Consider the following 18,014-nt stretch of genomic DNA (forward strand, 5'->3'; position numbering starts at 1 on the left):
GAAAAAAAATATGAACAAAATCAAGGGGACTCGCATGAGAACAAGAGCACAAGAGCAAGTGTGCATCGTTCCAAAATCTTTCTAAAGTAGCCTGGGAGCACCTTACATGACACCATTCGTGTGCCTCTTGAAGCCTGGATTGGATTCAATCAATACTAAATTTGAATAAAGAAGATAATGAGAAAAATGTATGGAAGTTGAAAGTTCAAGCATGATGTGTGTGTAGCCTCACCGTGTGGCCAGTTTATGGTTGATGGCACCACTGTCGGTGATGACTTCACTCAGACGCAGCTCCAGGTGCACTTTTCCCTGCAGGACACAAAACCCCCCCCAAAAAAACAGAGTCAAATTTCCAGTTCAGTGCATGCCAACATTGTATGACACAGAGTTGATGCAACGAGAGCCTTTGCTTAATGTGACAGAAACTCGCAACCTTATCCAATCTTCAAACTTGTTTTCGGCTCAGAGACAATCCTTCAACAGGCTCAAACACAGATCTCTACTCCCGACTAAAAACAAGCAGTTCAAAACACTCCAAATCAAAATCACACACTGGTAATGTTGCAGATGTCCTTTTATATGTCTTATGTAAGGCTCATAGACCAGATTATCCCTGTCCCAAAAATACACAAATGTGTACCAAGTGGCAATCCTCCACCATCAGTGACCCAGAATAGCTGCGAGCCTGGACGTCATGCTGAAGATTTTTTCTCTCTGAAGTGATTGGATTAATGACATAATGACAGTGGTGCAGCTGTCTAGAAAAGCTCCATTAATTAAAAGCATCAGTATGCAAACTCACATTGCTCTTACTGGGTGATTCAAGCAGAGAGATCAACACACACACACGCACGCACGCACACACACACACACATGTGCACAGGCCAAACAATGTATGCTCTATTGAAAAGAGAAGAGAGACACTCTATCTTCCTACTTCATTTGATCCATCTCCTTCGCTTTTCTCTCTGTGCTCTGCTTCTTGCACACATCCTTCCTCTCTGCAGCTCCGCGTATGAATGTGTCTCTGTTTCAGATCGCTGCCACGGGGCTACACACACCCATCTGTCTGCAGATGTTACTTCTCACTGTTCACTCTGTGTGTGTGCGTGTGTGTGTGTGTGTGTCTGTCTGTCTGTCCGTCTGTCTATCTGTGTGTGGGTGAGTGCAAGTGTTGAATAGTGAATAGTAGAAAACATTGAATGCGACAAATAAGCATGTTGGACAAAAGCCTAAAAGGCTCCCCCGAACAAGATTACGAGAGGATTTTGATATTTAATAATAAATCACTGAAACCATAATGAAGCAAAAATGAATACACTTGCTCTTCATGCATTGTTTGTTATAATTATGATTCTTAAAAGTGAGGTTTGGATGTGCAACACTGACATCAGTGCTGACAAAGCCAAAAAAACAAATGTGGCATTATTTATCACCACAAAGTTGACAGGATTTTCTATAGAAGAGTAAGATAGGATTGAATTTAAATACAGACTTGTATAAAAGAACACGTGTGCATATATTTTAAATTGTACAGTAGCCTCAATAATCCTAAAACAAAAGACGTCTTCAAGAATGAACATAGTTCGTGCTGTGAAGAAAACCAGATACTGGGCATCAGCTCATATACAGACCTCAGAGTCTGGGATGGCGACGGCTGCAGACCTAGATGCTCTTCTGTGATAAGAACTAGGAGATGCCCCAATGAGGGTTTCTAATATTAACGTGAGACACTGCACAGTTTCTGTCAACGCAGTCACAAGAACAACATACACGTACAAACAGCTAACTCACCGAAACTGCTTTCAGTTGGAGTCACGTCAACCATTATAAGATTTGCCCCCAGGTTCTTTTAAAGAAATTTTTATGAAGCAAGAATTGTTGCCAGGTTTGGGACATTATGGAGACTCATTAGGTCTCTTTTTAAAGACAAAAGCCAATAAAGAGGCTGCAAAAGTAAATCCACCGACCAGGTCACTAGTTGGCACGCACTGAGCTGCGACGGTTGTGTCTGGCAAGCCAGCTGAGACAATGCATTATCCAACCGTGGAAGATCTGGATGCAAAGTATGGAGCAAGGCTGAGAGAAAACCTCCCCCAAAGTACCCTCAACTCTCATTATTTACATTGTAACAACACAATGTCCCAAAGCACACAGTCAGTAAAACATATGAGTCACTGCAGGAAAACTATGTGAAAGCTCTTTTTGCCATTTCTGCCAGAAAAATGGAAGAACAAAGTGAAAAACTTTATGTGTCGGGGCTTTACTAAATCATCTTTAAAAAAAAAAGAGACCTATGGTGCCATTGTTTAAAGATGCTATAAGTGAATGGTAGAGATAGAGTCGAATGATAGAGTCAATTTAAACACGAGGCATAAACATAAGAAATATGCGGGAAACGTAGCATTTTAGAACAGTACTGCATCACAGAACATTCATTCATTCATTCATGACATGGACTGACTGTGCGTTAAATATTTCACCAGCTGGGCTTTAAAGGTGGTGAGGGATTTCTTTTTCTTTTTTAAAGAAGTCATAGAGAGCCAGGTGACTTTGACCCCGCAGACTTGAATGTTTCAGGTGCACACACACTCTGTTTGTTTGGGCTCTGCCCTGATTCTCACATTAACATGCACACACTGCATCACTTTTTTGCAATATCCTTTATGCAGGATGGGAGTCTGGATAAAACACTTGATTTGATATTAGTGCATTCATGTCGTAGTACAATAGTAATGGTAAAAATGAGAAATGCAACTCCCAACACATACTTAGTGCACGACCTATTACACTGGAAAATATCCAACTCTTGCGTGAGGCTCTGACCCCCAATTTAGGAAAGTGGGTGAAGCATATTATGAGATCTGTGTTCAGATCGTAGTTTCAGGAACAACTGAGATACTTTGAAGCTCCCAGGCCTCTGAGAAATAACCCAAGCTTGAAGAGGGCAACCAGTGGCGGGGTTGGTTTTTTTAACACTACTTAAGATGCAGAGGGACAGTACATTGCAAACGGTACCAGTTCCACCTACCCACGCATACATAGATGTTTGTCGAAGAAGCTTCTCAAGCACATTCCTGTGACAAAAGTCATTCCTTATCCCTAAATCCTGATCATCACAAGTGAAACTCTTTTTTAACATTTTGACATTATTCAGTGCAATCTCTGATCATCAGTAACACCTTGATCTGAGACGTTTCACCATCACCTTGCCTATTTACTTAAAGCAGCAAACTCGCTTGCGTCTTGTGTCACATGTGTATCAATGACGTTATGTCACACATCGACGGTGTTGAAACTGGCTCATAGAGCTGCAGTAGACACCATGGCAGAGCGGACTAAGAGACTCAAGAAAGTAAAGGCAAAATAAGAAAGTGACAGTGCAAAAGACCAAAACAGAGAAAATGTGTCTTAAAACGACTTAACCTTCACCACTATAAGGAGATCTTCTGAACTAAAAATGACAAAAGCTCCTTTGTGTCAGTTAATCAAAAGCTCACCACTCAGATTGGGGGGATCAATGCCCAATTGAGTGATTTTCAACTTTACAAAAAACTGTAAAAACTGAGTTGGGCGGGTATACATAATTTCAGCTGGTTTTGGATCAGTCTGGGTTTTTTGTAATTAACCGTTTCCTGCTGATCAGAAACAAAACCAAATGAGTTTACCCCTTCAAAGTCAGAAGCACCTTGTTCCCCCGAATTGCTCAACTACGCACGCCCAGCACTACGAGCTAAGCTTCGTAAACAGCATAAAAACACTGAGCTTAAGCTATTCACATAAAAAGCATAAAATTATTGAGCTTACACAATTTACATAGCATAGCATTATTTTCACTGACAGCGAGTCGGTTTAGTTTGACTATCACTGAAAAGGACGGAAAGAGAGTAAAAGCCCTGCTTGATTGTCTCCTAAAAACAAAACAACACACAAAAACCCTTAAAACATGAGGCCAGAAAAGAGATTACAGCATGTCAAAGAAACTAAACTAACCAGCAAGAAATATCAAATTTCAGGAATCTCTTACAGATAGGCATAGGAAAGAAACAACTTTGGAATACATAAACTGAATTCAGAAACAATCTTACTGTGTGACTTAGTTTTAAATACCATCAGAAAACACAACATAAAGACTTAACACAAGTCTCCCCCAAGAAAAAAAAAGAATCTTAAATGCTTGAATGAATCAACTCTGTCACAACTGATGATGGCTCAAATGTAAAGATAATACAACGTATTTAAGTTCATACATTTCCAGACTGGTATTAAGCAAAGCAGCAGTCGATTCTATGAGATTGGCTGGAAAAAATAAAAGATGAAGATGTAGTTTGTTTTGAAAAAGTGTGACTGTGAGTTCTCACTGTACTGACCTGCACCTCTGAGTCAGCGCTGACAGGTTGCAGCTGGAACCAGGTGTCTTTCCCGTGATATTTCTGCAGGTCTTCTTTCTTCACTGCGACCTTGCCTACGCACATATTAACACACAAAAGACAAACAAGCTCAAAGCACTGCTCACTTTACAGTCCTGAAAAAAGCATGCCTGTGTAGATGTGACAGACAGGTACAAACACCCGCACACGTGCACACATGTCTGCTCATGTGCTGTAAATCCAGACACCATCCACCTCTTTATAACTCACATAGGCACCTGGAACAGAAAAACTCACAGAAACTGCGCTTCGGTGACCTACAAACCACCCCTGGAAGTTAATGTTTGGTTGCAAGACCTGCAATGATTCATACCACACACACATCTGCAGAAATGTAAAGGTTCGTCAGTTTGTGGTCTGTGTTCGAGCCCACCAATATTCACACTGACACACCCAATAACACTGAGACAAACAAACAGACACCCACAGTTTTACTGCTTTATACTCCTATTGAAACAATGCGCCCAAACAGTGCGAGAGTCAGGCAAATTATTACAAATTTGAAACAAGTTGATTATTCTGTTTATAATTTGATTAAGTTCAGGAGGTAAGTGAGTCGAATTAAGGAAAGTCCCTTCAAAGAATGCAATACACACATCAAATACCCCGCCAGGAAGAGTTTGATCAGGAACAGCAAAAAGTGATTCCTAAGTGAAAACATCTCTCTGTCTCTATTCTCTGTCTCTGTCTCAGGAACGGAATATTTTGTAACACACACACACAAAGAATTTAAAAAAATCAAAAATACATTGGCAAAGAACCTATCAGGGAAACATTGATACCTTTGGACAGCATTGCACAATGTAATGAAGAAACAATCCTGGTAAAAAATTCATTTTGCATTTCCACTTTTTTGAGTTTTAAAGTAACAGAAAAACAAAAGCAGAGCCTAAGGTTTGAGCATCCTGTATTGTTGATACGTTTATATCTCATAAACACTTGATTGCTACTTAGGGGGTCTTTTGTTTATGGTTTGAGGGGATTTTTTTTTATCATTCACCCAATAAAAAAGCGTAAAGTTCTGTGAGATTCTTGTGATCATATTTCAAGCACGTGTCTTTTTATTTCGATCCAAATATTTTGAATGATGTGTAGCTTGGGCAACTTGGGACAGGGCAACCCTCAACTATTGCATATTTCGAACTGTGAAGGCCCATTTATGCTGGAGGCAGAAGACGGATACGCAGACAGACTTAACCGTTCTTCCGTTTCCTGCGTTGTTCACGCACGTAATTTGTCCATTTTCTTTCTTTTTTTTTTTGAAAATGTATCGTTTACATACAATAAGACATAGAAACCATGCCAATGGACTTAATTACACAAGGCACATAGAAGATAACAAACAACATATTGAAAATTATAATTAACATAAATAATAAATAAGTAATTAAATAAAATAAATTTAGACATAAAATAAATAAATGATCAGAAATAATATCCCATTAGGGGTCCTCAAATATGTTCAGTTCTTCATATGCTCTGAGGATGGACAATGCAGTTTTTTTCCTCATTATTTTCAAAGCATTGAGATGATTGTCCACAAGGTCTTTTTTAAACACAGAGAAGAGGGGCTTCATTTTCCTCCATTTAGATGTGTGGATGAAGAATTTTGCAAGGAGAATTAGATTCATTAGATTGTTCAATATCAGGTCACACTTATTGTCCTTCATGTTAATACCAAACACTATGTTCTCTCTTGTGAGAGGATCGAGTGGTTGAATTTATGTTCACAGCCAGTCTTGCAGATCCTCCCAGAATGTTACACTGTACAGGCAATCAAAAAACTTCAGAATCACAGAAGCTGCAGTTATTGTGGTCAATATGCCCCGGTTGGCCAGAGGGGTGTGTAGCCCATGCATGTTTTTGTGAGGGTAGCTCACATTAGCTACCCAAGGGAACATGGGGAGAACATGCAAACTCCACACAGAAAGGCAATTATTAAATAAACAATGGCTGGGAAAAACCTTAAAGCCAACAGCAGCAAGGAAAAACTCCCCTTTCAGAGGGAAGAAACCTGGAGCAGGTCCTGGCTCACAAGGGGGGCCCTCCTGCTTTACGGTAACTTGATGAAATGTTTAACAATGGAAATATGCTCCTTTTACAAAATTCTACACTTTTTGTCATCTAGATATGTATACATTTATTGCAGCCAAATAGTTCTGCTTTAACTTCATCTGCCCACTGGACATATTCCAAAACCACACCACATTGCATTTGGCTTGGTCAAATCTAGCAATAAATTTTGATAAAAGGATGCAGGACAGGTTTTCCACCAATGAATCTCACATGAAGGTTAAATTAGTGCAAGTGTTACTGCACAATGAGCAGTGACGCCTCTGAAGAGTCTTAACGTTTCTGAGGATATTTCACAATTAAACATGGGCTCTGATTGGTCTTTCAAACAATCCTATGAATATCAAAACATTTTGTGTATACTGTTTATTTTTAGTTGCAAACCTCCCTACATCAAATTATGTACAGAGGAAACAGACCCTTGAAACCACTTTGCTAAATGTTGTATCTCTCTTCTGCTTTATAAGTATTAATTGTTTTCATTTTCACAGACCAAGGCATCTGCTTAGAAGGAACTCATGGCTGCTGTTGAGTGGTTTTACTAAACCTCTGTATTCCAGTGTATATCTGAGGAACAATTTAAAAAGAAAAAAGGGAAATCTAACAACAGCAGCTTGCTGAGTCAGCTTTATGGAAATTTCGGTCCATGGAAACACACTGTACACACAGTAATGAGTCCAACATTCGCAGCAGGCTTTTGCCCAAACTAACTTGCGATAGAAGGCATTTGTGCCAAGTAATTGGTGCACACTAAGTAAGCGTTGCCAAAAGGTGTTGTGAGGTATCTGAACGGGTTGGAGCTGTGCTGGCCTGACGTCAGTGGTACCTGACCAGAGAGGAACACAAGGGACCGCAGAGATGTGCAAGAGATGGGACTGTTAATCATCCAGGTGCTAACCAGCTGCGGGCTGGGGCTTTTATTTTTAGACACGTTCTACTATGACACAAGACTGACTCAGCATGTTGCCATGGAGACAGAGACTGATAACCAATCGGAGCTTGTAAGAATGTAAACATCCAGTGGCAGCCAGTTGAAACACAGGGAGTAAAGTATGACTGAGTTTGAGTGTAATTATGAGGCAGCTCCCCTGCTCCTCATGTCTGGAGCGATATGATCACATCCTGAAAGTGCACACCTGTGGCTGATACATACAACTATTAAATATTTAAAGATAAGATTTGATTTAATTTGGCCCTATGATGGTCCAGCGATGTGTCCAGATATAAAAACAATGAATGAATCGCATGAATGTGCAATTATATATGATATAGCTCCCAAAAACGGTCCCATGTCAATGCCTCTTGTGATTTTTCCAATGACAGATTGTCACGATTTTCAAAAAAATTCGGGTGGCAAGAATTCAGAGTTATAACTCTTTGTAATTATGGGTTTCAGTGTTTGCTGCTGCTGTTTCCTTAAGTTAATAAAACACCTTATGTGTTGCTTTAAGTTCTGAAAAAAACAAAACGCTATCAAGTTTGTTTAGGCTCATTTTCACTCCCATATGCTACTGATCCAGGTTGGATTTCAGAGGTAATAGGGCAAGAATATTTAACTCACCAATGCTGGAGTCCCTCCTGAACACGTCCCTGTCAAAGATGTAGAAGGAGAGGTGTCTGAAGCTTCGTGGGATTTCGCAGTAGAAGTCTTCCCCATAGAAAGGACTGCAAGGAAGGAAAACTGTGACTAGACACCGGTCTGGTAGAGCATGACTAACTAACAACAAACGCAAATGTAGCTGGGCATGACAGAGCTGAAAGAGGAGAAAAGGGCATAATGTGAAAAAATATGATATGAAATATGTATGTGTTGCATAACAAAAATGGTCCAGAAACAAAATTTATCAGTTCTGTTTTTATTCTGAGACATCGTAGATGAGTCATAATAACAAATACAACAGTCATAATTACCAGATGTCTGTGTTTTCTGTCTTTGGTGATAGCGATGTGTACAAACCAGCCGAGTATTTAACAGTGGTTTTGTGAAACAGGTAATACATCCCCGTAAACAGTAGTGAAACATCTGTTGAAAACATCTAACTCTAAACAAAGATTATTTTTTCCTTGTAATTTTTGTCCCAAAATAATGTAATGTGACTCGTTATGAAAGAGCTTTATCCAGAATGAAACAGACTCTTCTGCTTGTGTCGTACAAAAAAGTATTGTGTGCACCCATCAAATTAAAGTGACATAATCACATCCTTTACCTGACTGAGTTGTTGGATTAATCGTTTAATCTGTAAACTATTTCTGTGTTTCCGTGTTGTCCGAGTAGGAGTGCCTTTAGTTGGCAGTCAGCCTCTAAGTGTACTTTCACCTTCACTTAAACTGAAATCCCTCAAGTCTTTCCTCTTTCTCGTTCAAAGATGATTGATTTGGTCAATTTATGAATCACGTGAAAAGTTACTCTGCAACAGGAGACCTGTTTTTTTACCCCCAGAAATCACAGCAATGAGAATCTCGTGAGCCGGGCCCTCAGGGCTGCTGCTAATAATTACTGACCTCTTCGGTTCCTCAGGAGACATAAAGACAGACAGAAGGGACGATGGGCAAACAGGAAGGAGCATGACTTCATTTATATACCCTCAGACATATAAATTGATTTTAACTTTGGGTATTTGGCCATTCATTATTTTATTTAATTAGCTGAGGGATCAACATGGAGGATCTGTTGAGCACCTGATGGAAAAATGTTACACAACCCAATCTGGAGCACATTAATTAAGAAAAACAAATCCTTGCACACCGTATGAATGTGTGCAAACCCAAGATTTCATTTTTTGCGTTGTCAACCTCATTTCACTTGTTAATATAGATACAAATTAGTCATTCAAGCATGCAACACTCTCCAAATGAAGTTCATATGAGGGCAATTTAGCCTGACTATGAAGGAGAAAAAAAATCAAAGATGTTATTTAAAACAGGTGATGTCAAGCGGTCATTATAATGGTAATATTGGACAAAAGTGGCATTTTTGAGTCTTTGAGGCACTGTCAATTTATGTGTGCGAAAAAAATCATTGAAATATCTAAAACCGTGTTCCTCAATGAAAGATTGGAAGGGATTTGCATAAGTCCCCCTTCTATAGTGCATCATATTGTTAAACCATTCAAAGAATCTGGAGGAATTTCAGTGCATAAATGAAGTGCGCAAGCCTATGATCATGAACCGTAATTCACCAATAGCTAATACCACAAGACCAAAAGACTACTTTGGGAAAACTTTGTTAAGCACCTTGGTAAGTGGTAGCTGTGTTTAAAACAGAAACAAAGAGCCTTATGTCACCATGGTGTCGACCTCTTTGGGCTGGGCATCTGGGATGGAGCATCACACAGTGAAAACATGTGTTGCTGTCAGATAAATTCGTTATCCAGATCTTTTTTGGAAGAAATGGCCATTGTGTGCTCCTGATCATTAACAGCCATCTAGACTATCATCAGCAACAACAGTCGGGAACGGTGATGGTATGGGCTGGTATCAGTGGCCTCAGCAAAGGTCATTTACATTTCTGTGGTGGCAGCATTAATACTGAAAAGTATATTATTATTTTAGAGCAACATTATACTGCCCTCAAGATGTATTTTCCTGGGATAACCACAAGCTTCACATATTGCAAAGGCATGGCAAGGGAAAAAGAGGCAGCATGCTCAGGAGTGGCCTGCCTGCAACCCTGACCAGATAATGAAAGGAGAACTGTGCAAAACAAAACAAAAACAGCTTTTTTAAGTGCTGCACTGCTGGATATGATTGAAAATTCAATCCAATTAAATTGACATAGAAAAAGAAAAAGTACGCTTTTAGCTGCTGTCTTGACCTCTTGATATTTTCTTCAAGGCATTTAACAAAACAACAACTGAAATACTTCCGTGCTTCGTGTCTTCAATGCCAGAATATCAATTAAGGGTTGCGAGAAGGGATGGCAGCATGAAATCGTGCTATATTCTTTATTGTGGCCTCTTTTTTGGAGAGGCTGGATATATAAAATAGGTATATATTATCACATTGAATGAAGTTGACCACAACAACAAAAACAGAAATATCTTTGGTTCATACTGTGTGCAGAGAAACGTCATATTAAAAACTATTTTTTTCTTCTGTTTTTGAATTGTATGTTTCATTTAGTCCCACCTTTTTTTAAATTTGAGATAGTATTTATCATTCCATTTTTAAAGTCTGACTCAATATATAGGGCAGTTTACATTGTAAAACAAGGTCTTCTGTGTTTTAGTACATGAATGCAACTGGAAACAAAGTTCAGCAGCCAAAAATAAACGTCTCACTAAAACCAATCACTTCTAGCCATCAATTTTGCAGCAGGTAGCTGTTCTTTCCTGCATAGCTTCCTGGGTTTAATGCACTCCATCTTAGCTACAGCTTTTTCTCTTTCTCTCAGCCCATCTTTCTCGTAGGATTCCCATTTCCCTCCACTCAGCAATGCATACTCTGCAAAAGACAAGACACATCTGAAGACCAACCGGGTGCTTTCACCACCATCTTAAGAGCAGTCACTGTCGACAGACTACTGTTCTGAGCAGCTGTAGCTGCCCCATATGGTTTCCTTTTCCATGTGACAGGTTTTTCACACTCCTTTGGGCTGCTGATGGACAGTGTTTGCCTGTATAGCTGTTACAACTATGGCGGTTTTTATTTGCAGCCTAAAAGTTTTGACTTTACTCTCACTAAAGACTGACAGTATGACGGATGATGTTGAAAAAAAGACAGGGGCTTTCAACCTACCAAAGTGACTTCTCCACAATCTTGGTCCTGAAAACCTCTTCTTGGTCAAGGTTGACGGTACAGTAACAGTCCCTCATCCTGTTTGGTCCTGGGTAGGGAGGGATGTTTTTTGCTTCGCCTGCATAAGGAAAAAAAGAAGAGTAAAAAGCAGGAAGGAGAGAGCAGGCGGTTGAGAAGCACAGTTGGGGCAAAAACACTGTTTATCCAGGCCATAACTGATAACTTATTTAGGAACATTGAAAGCACGGAGAGAGAAAAAAAGAAACATTAGCTTTAAGAGTATGCATGTATGCACTTAAGGTGGCCCACACCATCAAATACAAAATCTAAAAGCACAAATAAGGAAAAAGGTGACTGCTTTAACACTGGACACATGGAGAGCAAGCCTCAGAGACAGACATGCAATTAACTCAGCAACACGTTCAAAGTGTTTTTGTGTTTTGCCTGTGTTGTCACATCTGTGGAGGGAACAATGGGACATTTCCTGGATTTTGTTGAGGCTCAATCTGTTCATCAAATGTGCATGATAGCACTCCTTTTCACAAGAATGCAGTCCAACCACCCACTGAGAAACACATGCACACACACATAGACACTTCACAAAGGTGGTGCTCCAGTCCTGTGGGACCAATCTATTCTCTTTATGAAGCTGTGGAACCGATGACCTGCTCCTCATTGAGTTTATCCTCGCCCTGGCCACCCAGGACCATGTGCTATATAGTTATACATGTGTTAACTAGCATTCCCAGTGTTTTACTCTTCAATGTGTGTTCAGATCTGAAGCAGTCACGTCTCCTTATATTTTTTCTGGCTTTCAATTAAAAACATATTCACAGTGAAAACCGTGACTTTGGTTTTAGTCATATATATTAGAGTTAAAAAACAATAACAACAATGAAATAAGAGCTTGTTGGAGTTACAGCTTATTCACAGTCATCCTTAAGTAAACTTTAGAGCGCTGAACCCTCTGACCTTCTCCAAACCATCAGCAGCCACTAGTTCCCCTTAACAGCAATCTTAAAATCAATTTAACTGATACCACAAGCTGAAGTCTGGAAGACTAAGAAATGTTTGTAGGATCAATTAAAAAACCCTATGATAGCTAAAGACTGGAAGATTTAGCAGTGGTGCAGCCACACAAGCACCACTATGACCTTTGTGCAAGAGTGATCCTTGTAAAACGTGTCCTGAATCATGACAAAAATCAGAATCAGAGGTTGTCATACACATGGAAAGGCTCAAGAACTTGGAAAAAGCCATGTCTCCTTATGAAGTTATAGTAGTACTCAGAGGTGGTGAATGTAGCCCAGAGGAGAAGCTGAAGAATGTAATGAACACAACTGTTAAGCATGGAAATAGACCTATCATACTTTGGGGTTGTGCTGAAGCCGATACTGCACTGACTAAGGCCTTTTTTCTTTTCTTTCTATTAGGTTAAAAGCGTAATCTTTTATTTTATGTTCTTTGGAGTTTTTTTTACAATTTACAGTACAATGAGACACAATCCCCAGATAGACAACTACATCAGCGATAGTATATGAAATGCTGTACAAATCTATGTACCTTCACAAGACCCTCATTAAATAATAATAATAATAATAATAATAATAATAATAATAATAATAATAATAATAATAATAATAATAATAATAATAATGATGATGATGATGATGATGATGATAATTGATACATTTTTAAAAGCTATACACCTTAGCCGGGCTGTAGTCGAACCGAACTGAAGCTCTTGAGATCGAGCTATAAGTGTATTCCGGCATGTATAGGCAACCCACGCTAAGCCAAGCTACTGACTGCACCGGGACTCCCCCTTCCAGAAGTGACGACAACATTACAGCCAGAATATCAACACAGCAGGAGAAAACGACAAACAACAAAGAACTAACCAGCAGAACACCAACGCAAAAGTGCGTGTGGCGCCACCTAGCATCGCGGAGTCGAACGCACCTCACTCAATAATCGATTGTCTTGTCTTGTCTCGTGCACGTATACTTGGATTTCTTGGAAACTCCAGTTTAATCCTTAGCTAGATTGTTGCCAATATCTTTATTTAGATGTACATGTAACCGTACTGACTGAGTTACCAGCTGTGAAACACCAAACGGATCATCTACATGTAAAATTACAGAACTATATATTTTCCTAGAATCTAAAACTTAAAATTTGTCCAGCAGTCTAATTGGAATTTCTAATCATCTTAATACAAACACACACTAAAACGCCTGCTTTTGCCACCTTGAATAACTTCACGAATGTAAGACTGTACATTTCATTAATCTCACCTTGAGGATTTCCTGAGAACTGATAAGTAATCATATTAGTCATGGCAAAGCTTGTTCTTACAATGAAATAACACATTTTAACTAACTGAAAAAAGAAGCTGGTTTTATCTTTGAAGATACAAAATGTATAGGATTTTAAACTGCAATCAGTTGCTAACAAGAAACAACCTGGATCTTCTAGCTGCAGGGAGTCAAATATCAAGTCCCCATGAGACAAACAGAAGTAATGAAATGCTCTCTAGGTGGCGTGTAATACAACTGTGTTGTGACTGCATTGAACTGATTCATGCCCTGAATGAGTAAAAACAACTCCCAACAACATTCATTCACAAAAGAAGTAAATATCTGAGTTGCACAAATATGACAGCCACTCCCCAGTTCAACTCCTCCTGCATTTCCCTAGTTTCCTCCTATTTCTGTTTTCTTCCTGAGCTCATTCATGACCACTGAGGTGCCTTGATTGGATTGCACCACCCATGTCATCCAAAACCCCATGGGCTTATCACAGCCTATTCAGCTCTGCCTGTACTAATAACACAATTTACAGAGCAAAACCAAAACCACAGCTCCTGGAGAGCAGAAAATCAACATGAAGAGCATATGATCACACAGTTTGTAGCGTGTTCACATTTAAAAGCATCCATGTACATCAAACTACCAAGACTGTTTTAGTTATTAAGCACAGATTTTACTCAAAAGGTGCATATTTCAACTACTAAACTTCCTCCAAACCTTCTTGGAGTCAGAAGCACATTTTCTCAGCAGCAAGAGGTTTCAACTCATGCCAAAAGAGCATGAAATTCATTTTGCAGAGGTTTGGACTTTCCTGAGGTACAGTCCATCACAGTGAAGATCTATTTGTTTTCAGGGTTAAAAAAGTTTGCAATTATATGCAGATGTGTTTCAACATCTTTGAATTACTGTATGCTTTAAGTTAATAGAAAATGTATAAATCAGAATTTTAAATACTAATATATAGGCATTTCAGAAACCTCTTTATGTGTCTCCTGAAAAATAGATGTTAAGTTTTGGAATAACATTATTGATGCTAGAATAACATTTACAAACATCTGGGCAAATTGAATACAGTTGAATTAATCAAATTCTTTGGAACATATGGTTGTTGATTACTAAATTAAAACAACCAACCCAATTTTACATTAAAAAAAGATAAATAACGTGATATCACTTGTTACATGTCTAATGTTACTAGCTACAGCTTAATGAAAGGTGCCTTTATAAAACCATTTTACTTTCTTATCACTACTTCACAACTACAAACGACTTGTATGTGCTTGTGCCATGTTCACATTACTTGACACACGATCATCTGATCTTCTTTGAACTAGGTTGGTCTTTTGTTCTTGTCCAAAGGACAAAACGCAAGAGCTAACTTTAACGGCTTATCCGCACTTGCTTCTGCGCACTTATGTTAATGTCTAGAAGTCCACTCATTCCTGTGGGAACCTCTGAAATCTCTAACGCATTTGTGAAACTGCTCCTTCTGTTGTCCTTTTAAGGGTTTACTGCTTGAAAATGTTCCAGTGGTGCAATGGGTTTCAGGGAGCATCCAACGCCAGCTGGCACAGTGCACAGTTCAGTACGGTATTTGTCAGGCGTGCGTTGAAAAATTTGAACTCATGTAATGGATTAGGGATTTTAAGTGCTAGCTACCACAACGCAAATAACTGACACAATTTTAAAAAAGAAACTTCTTTCAATTGTTCGTCTATGTAGTTAACTTTTAGTGGCTACAAGTGTAGGTTGTTAAGAATAGTGTCTCTTGGCAGCAACCTCCTGGCTTTAGCAACATTAGCATTGTTAGCATTCTGGCATCGAGCAAATAACCCGTCTGCAGAGAACTGAACTTTCTTGGGTTGAGCCCCAGAGAACATGTTTCATATTTCATATGGCTTGACAAAGAGGAAGTGGAAATGATACAAAAGACTGGATATTGGAATATTGCAAGATGAAGGCTATGCCATCAAAGCCTCAAGAAAATGCAGTGAAGCATGGGGAGAGTTTTTGACAGGTAAAAACTGTCACCGCAGACATACTACTCAGTTCTTGGTTATGATATCAAAACAACTGACTAAAATAGGGCAAGTTTTTATTTGACTTAGCGATTGCTTCAATTAGCATTAGCTTAATTCTGCTGTCTCACATCATGTATTTCATACTAAACAGCAGTACACACATAAACACACAACACTCGAAAACTGTAACATTAAAACAGTATCCTTGTACTTAAGAAACATATTGAACCAAAACTATGTGGATGTACAAGTCATGAACCCAAACCTAAAACACTGATCAAATTGCTGTGTGTGTGTGCGTGTGTGTGTGTGCGTGTGTGTGTGTGTGTGTGTGTGTGTGTGTGTGTGTGTGTGTGTGTGTTTGTGTGTGTGTGTGCGTCTATTATGCTTTCATAAAAACTGCTGGACTGAATTATAGCTCCAACGGCTATCTTGTGACTGACGTAAAGACCAACTATGATATCCGGTTTTTAAGTTTCAAAGGTGCAAGCAACCACAATGCCTGTGAGATTTTAAAGTTTACAAACCAATGAGTGACAATGTAATGGCTGTTTCAAACATATATATTCCAATCTTTATGTTTATTGGTTTACGCTACACCACCCAGATCTCACACTTCATACTGGACTAACGGTATGACAACATATACATTGTCCACCCTCTTGAGATGGCCCATTAAAAGTGTTGATTGATATACAGTAACTACATTTGGAAATGCCTGGAATGATTTTATTTGTAAAGGTGAGGAAAATTATCAATAGACTAAAGAAAAGTGAAATCCAGGCTTTTAATTTGTTGTAGGGATCAGCCAAAACCACTGCCACTTACAAGCGTATTAACATACAGTGCACAAGTAAAAATGAAGACAAGCATAATAATATATGAATGTAACAGCCTTATGCAGTTATGTAGATGGATACATTTGGAAGTCAGTTTAGCTGGATTCAGGACACTTTCTGTAGTAATGGGAAACCGAAGTGACGGACCATTGTACCTTTCTGTCTGAGATGACGAGCAATGGCAACAGCAAATAATCTTTGTTGTTGAAGGTTTCTGTGATGTTGTTTTTTTTAAATATAGATTATGTATGTTTGTGTAATGCAGATAAAAAAAGATAATCCAAACCCCATAACCTGTCTGTCAACATGTAAGATTAAAGACTTTATTATAAAACCAGAGTCTGTAATCCTCTATTTCATCACCGCCTTTTCTTTCATCCTTTTCTTTTTGTTGTTGTTGTCTGAAGTCTCTTTTTTTCCCTTTTTATCCATGCAGGATATCTTCTGCATTACAGTTTTCATTTTCTATGAAAAAAGAACTAAAAAACAACCAACAACAACAAAATCTTTAAGTTAATTTTTCACTCATGTAATGTTTCCAGTAACGACACGTTCTTTGTTTTCTCCACTCAAGGTTGTATGGAGACACTGTATAAAACAGAAAAACAACAGCAGCCATTTCTTTTCCTCAACCCTCACTGCAGCCATCATTGGAGGATATCTTGCACTGGTATCTGAGCAAAACAGGCCAAGACACACACTTGGCATGACTGTATGCGCATGCAAAACATGACGCCTTCAGCATAAGCGCAGTGAAGGGACAATGACAGGAGCACACTGAAGAGGGCGAGTCAAAAAAATAGCTGACTCCTCTGACTCAATACTGCAAAGGAAAGTGAAGAAAGCGAGGCGAGGAAGAGAAAGAAATGAGGAAACACGAATGATTGAGACGACATAATGGATGCAGTGAATGTGTAGCTTTGTTCCTCTTCCCCCTCTGTTGACCAGTTTCCGTCGGCTACACTCGTGTGTAAAGTTACAGACGCACCGCTTGACTCGTTACTCTAATCCTCTCTGACATGAGCACATTCGAGGATACACAGGCGCGAATGCTTTCCGTGGCTGTGAGCTCAACTAGCAGGCCTGGGAAACACAGACTTTAAGAAAAGAAAAAAAAGGGGGTGGGGGGTGAACTGTCACTGAGAAAAATACAAGCAGTGTACTCAATTGAGTGTGAGAGAGAAGGAAGACTGCAGGAAAAAAAAAGAGAAAAGTCAGCCAGATAGAAAACTGGAGAGCGGTTAGCTTTAGAGAAAGCTACAACAGGAAATGAGATGAGGAGAAAGGAATTTCAACTGGATCCAAGGAGAAGTTTAAAAGCAGCAAACAACTCCATTACCCCTGAGAGTGCACGAGTGTGGAGGACGAAGAGAGACACTGCGGGAATGGAAAGAGGGAGCGAAACTCTTATATTATCCCACTGGTAATGCTCAGTTCCTTTGATGTCTTTAGGTGAAAATGCACAACAAGAACTGAAACCAAACTGGAAGACATTACTGTCTTTCTGAATATGACTAAAAACATTAGGCCCACACGCAGGCCTTTCCTGTGGTAAAACCACTTTCGGGAGCTTTGATCTTGCAGGACAGCTCTTGTGAAACA

The 18,014-nt window shown here is 39.2% G+C and overlaps 1 protein-coding gene across 2 annotated transcripts in view; it reads right to left on the bottom strand.

The window, feature by feature from the left end:
• Positions 1-18,014, bottom strand: part of rasa3 (RAS p21 protein activator 3) — a 50,299-nt gene that overhangs the window by 22,062 nt on the left and 10,223 nt on the right. For both annotated transcript variants that reach the window (XM_061741622.1, XM_061741621.1), the window contains exons 2-5: positions 11,241-11,358; positions 8,065-8,168; positions 4,371-4,465; positions 233-309 (exon numbers count right to left, since the gene is read on the bottom strand). In XM_061741622.1, the coding sequence (XP_061597606.1) occupies positions 233-309; positions 4,371-4,465; positions 8,065-8,168; positions 11,241-11,358 (394 nt within the window). The remainder of the gene's footprint in view (positions 1-232; positions 310-4,370; positions 4,466-8,064; positions 8,169-11,240; positions 11,359-18,014) is intronic.

This window comes from Cololabis saira, chromosome 2, assembly GCF_033807715.1.
Source record: "Cololabis saira isolate AMF1-May2022 chromosome 2, fColSai1.1, whole genome shotgun sequence".
Classification (NCBI taxonomy): Eukaryota; Metazoa; Chordata; class Actinopteri; order Beloniformes; family Belonidae; genus Cololabis; species Cololabis saira.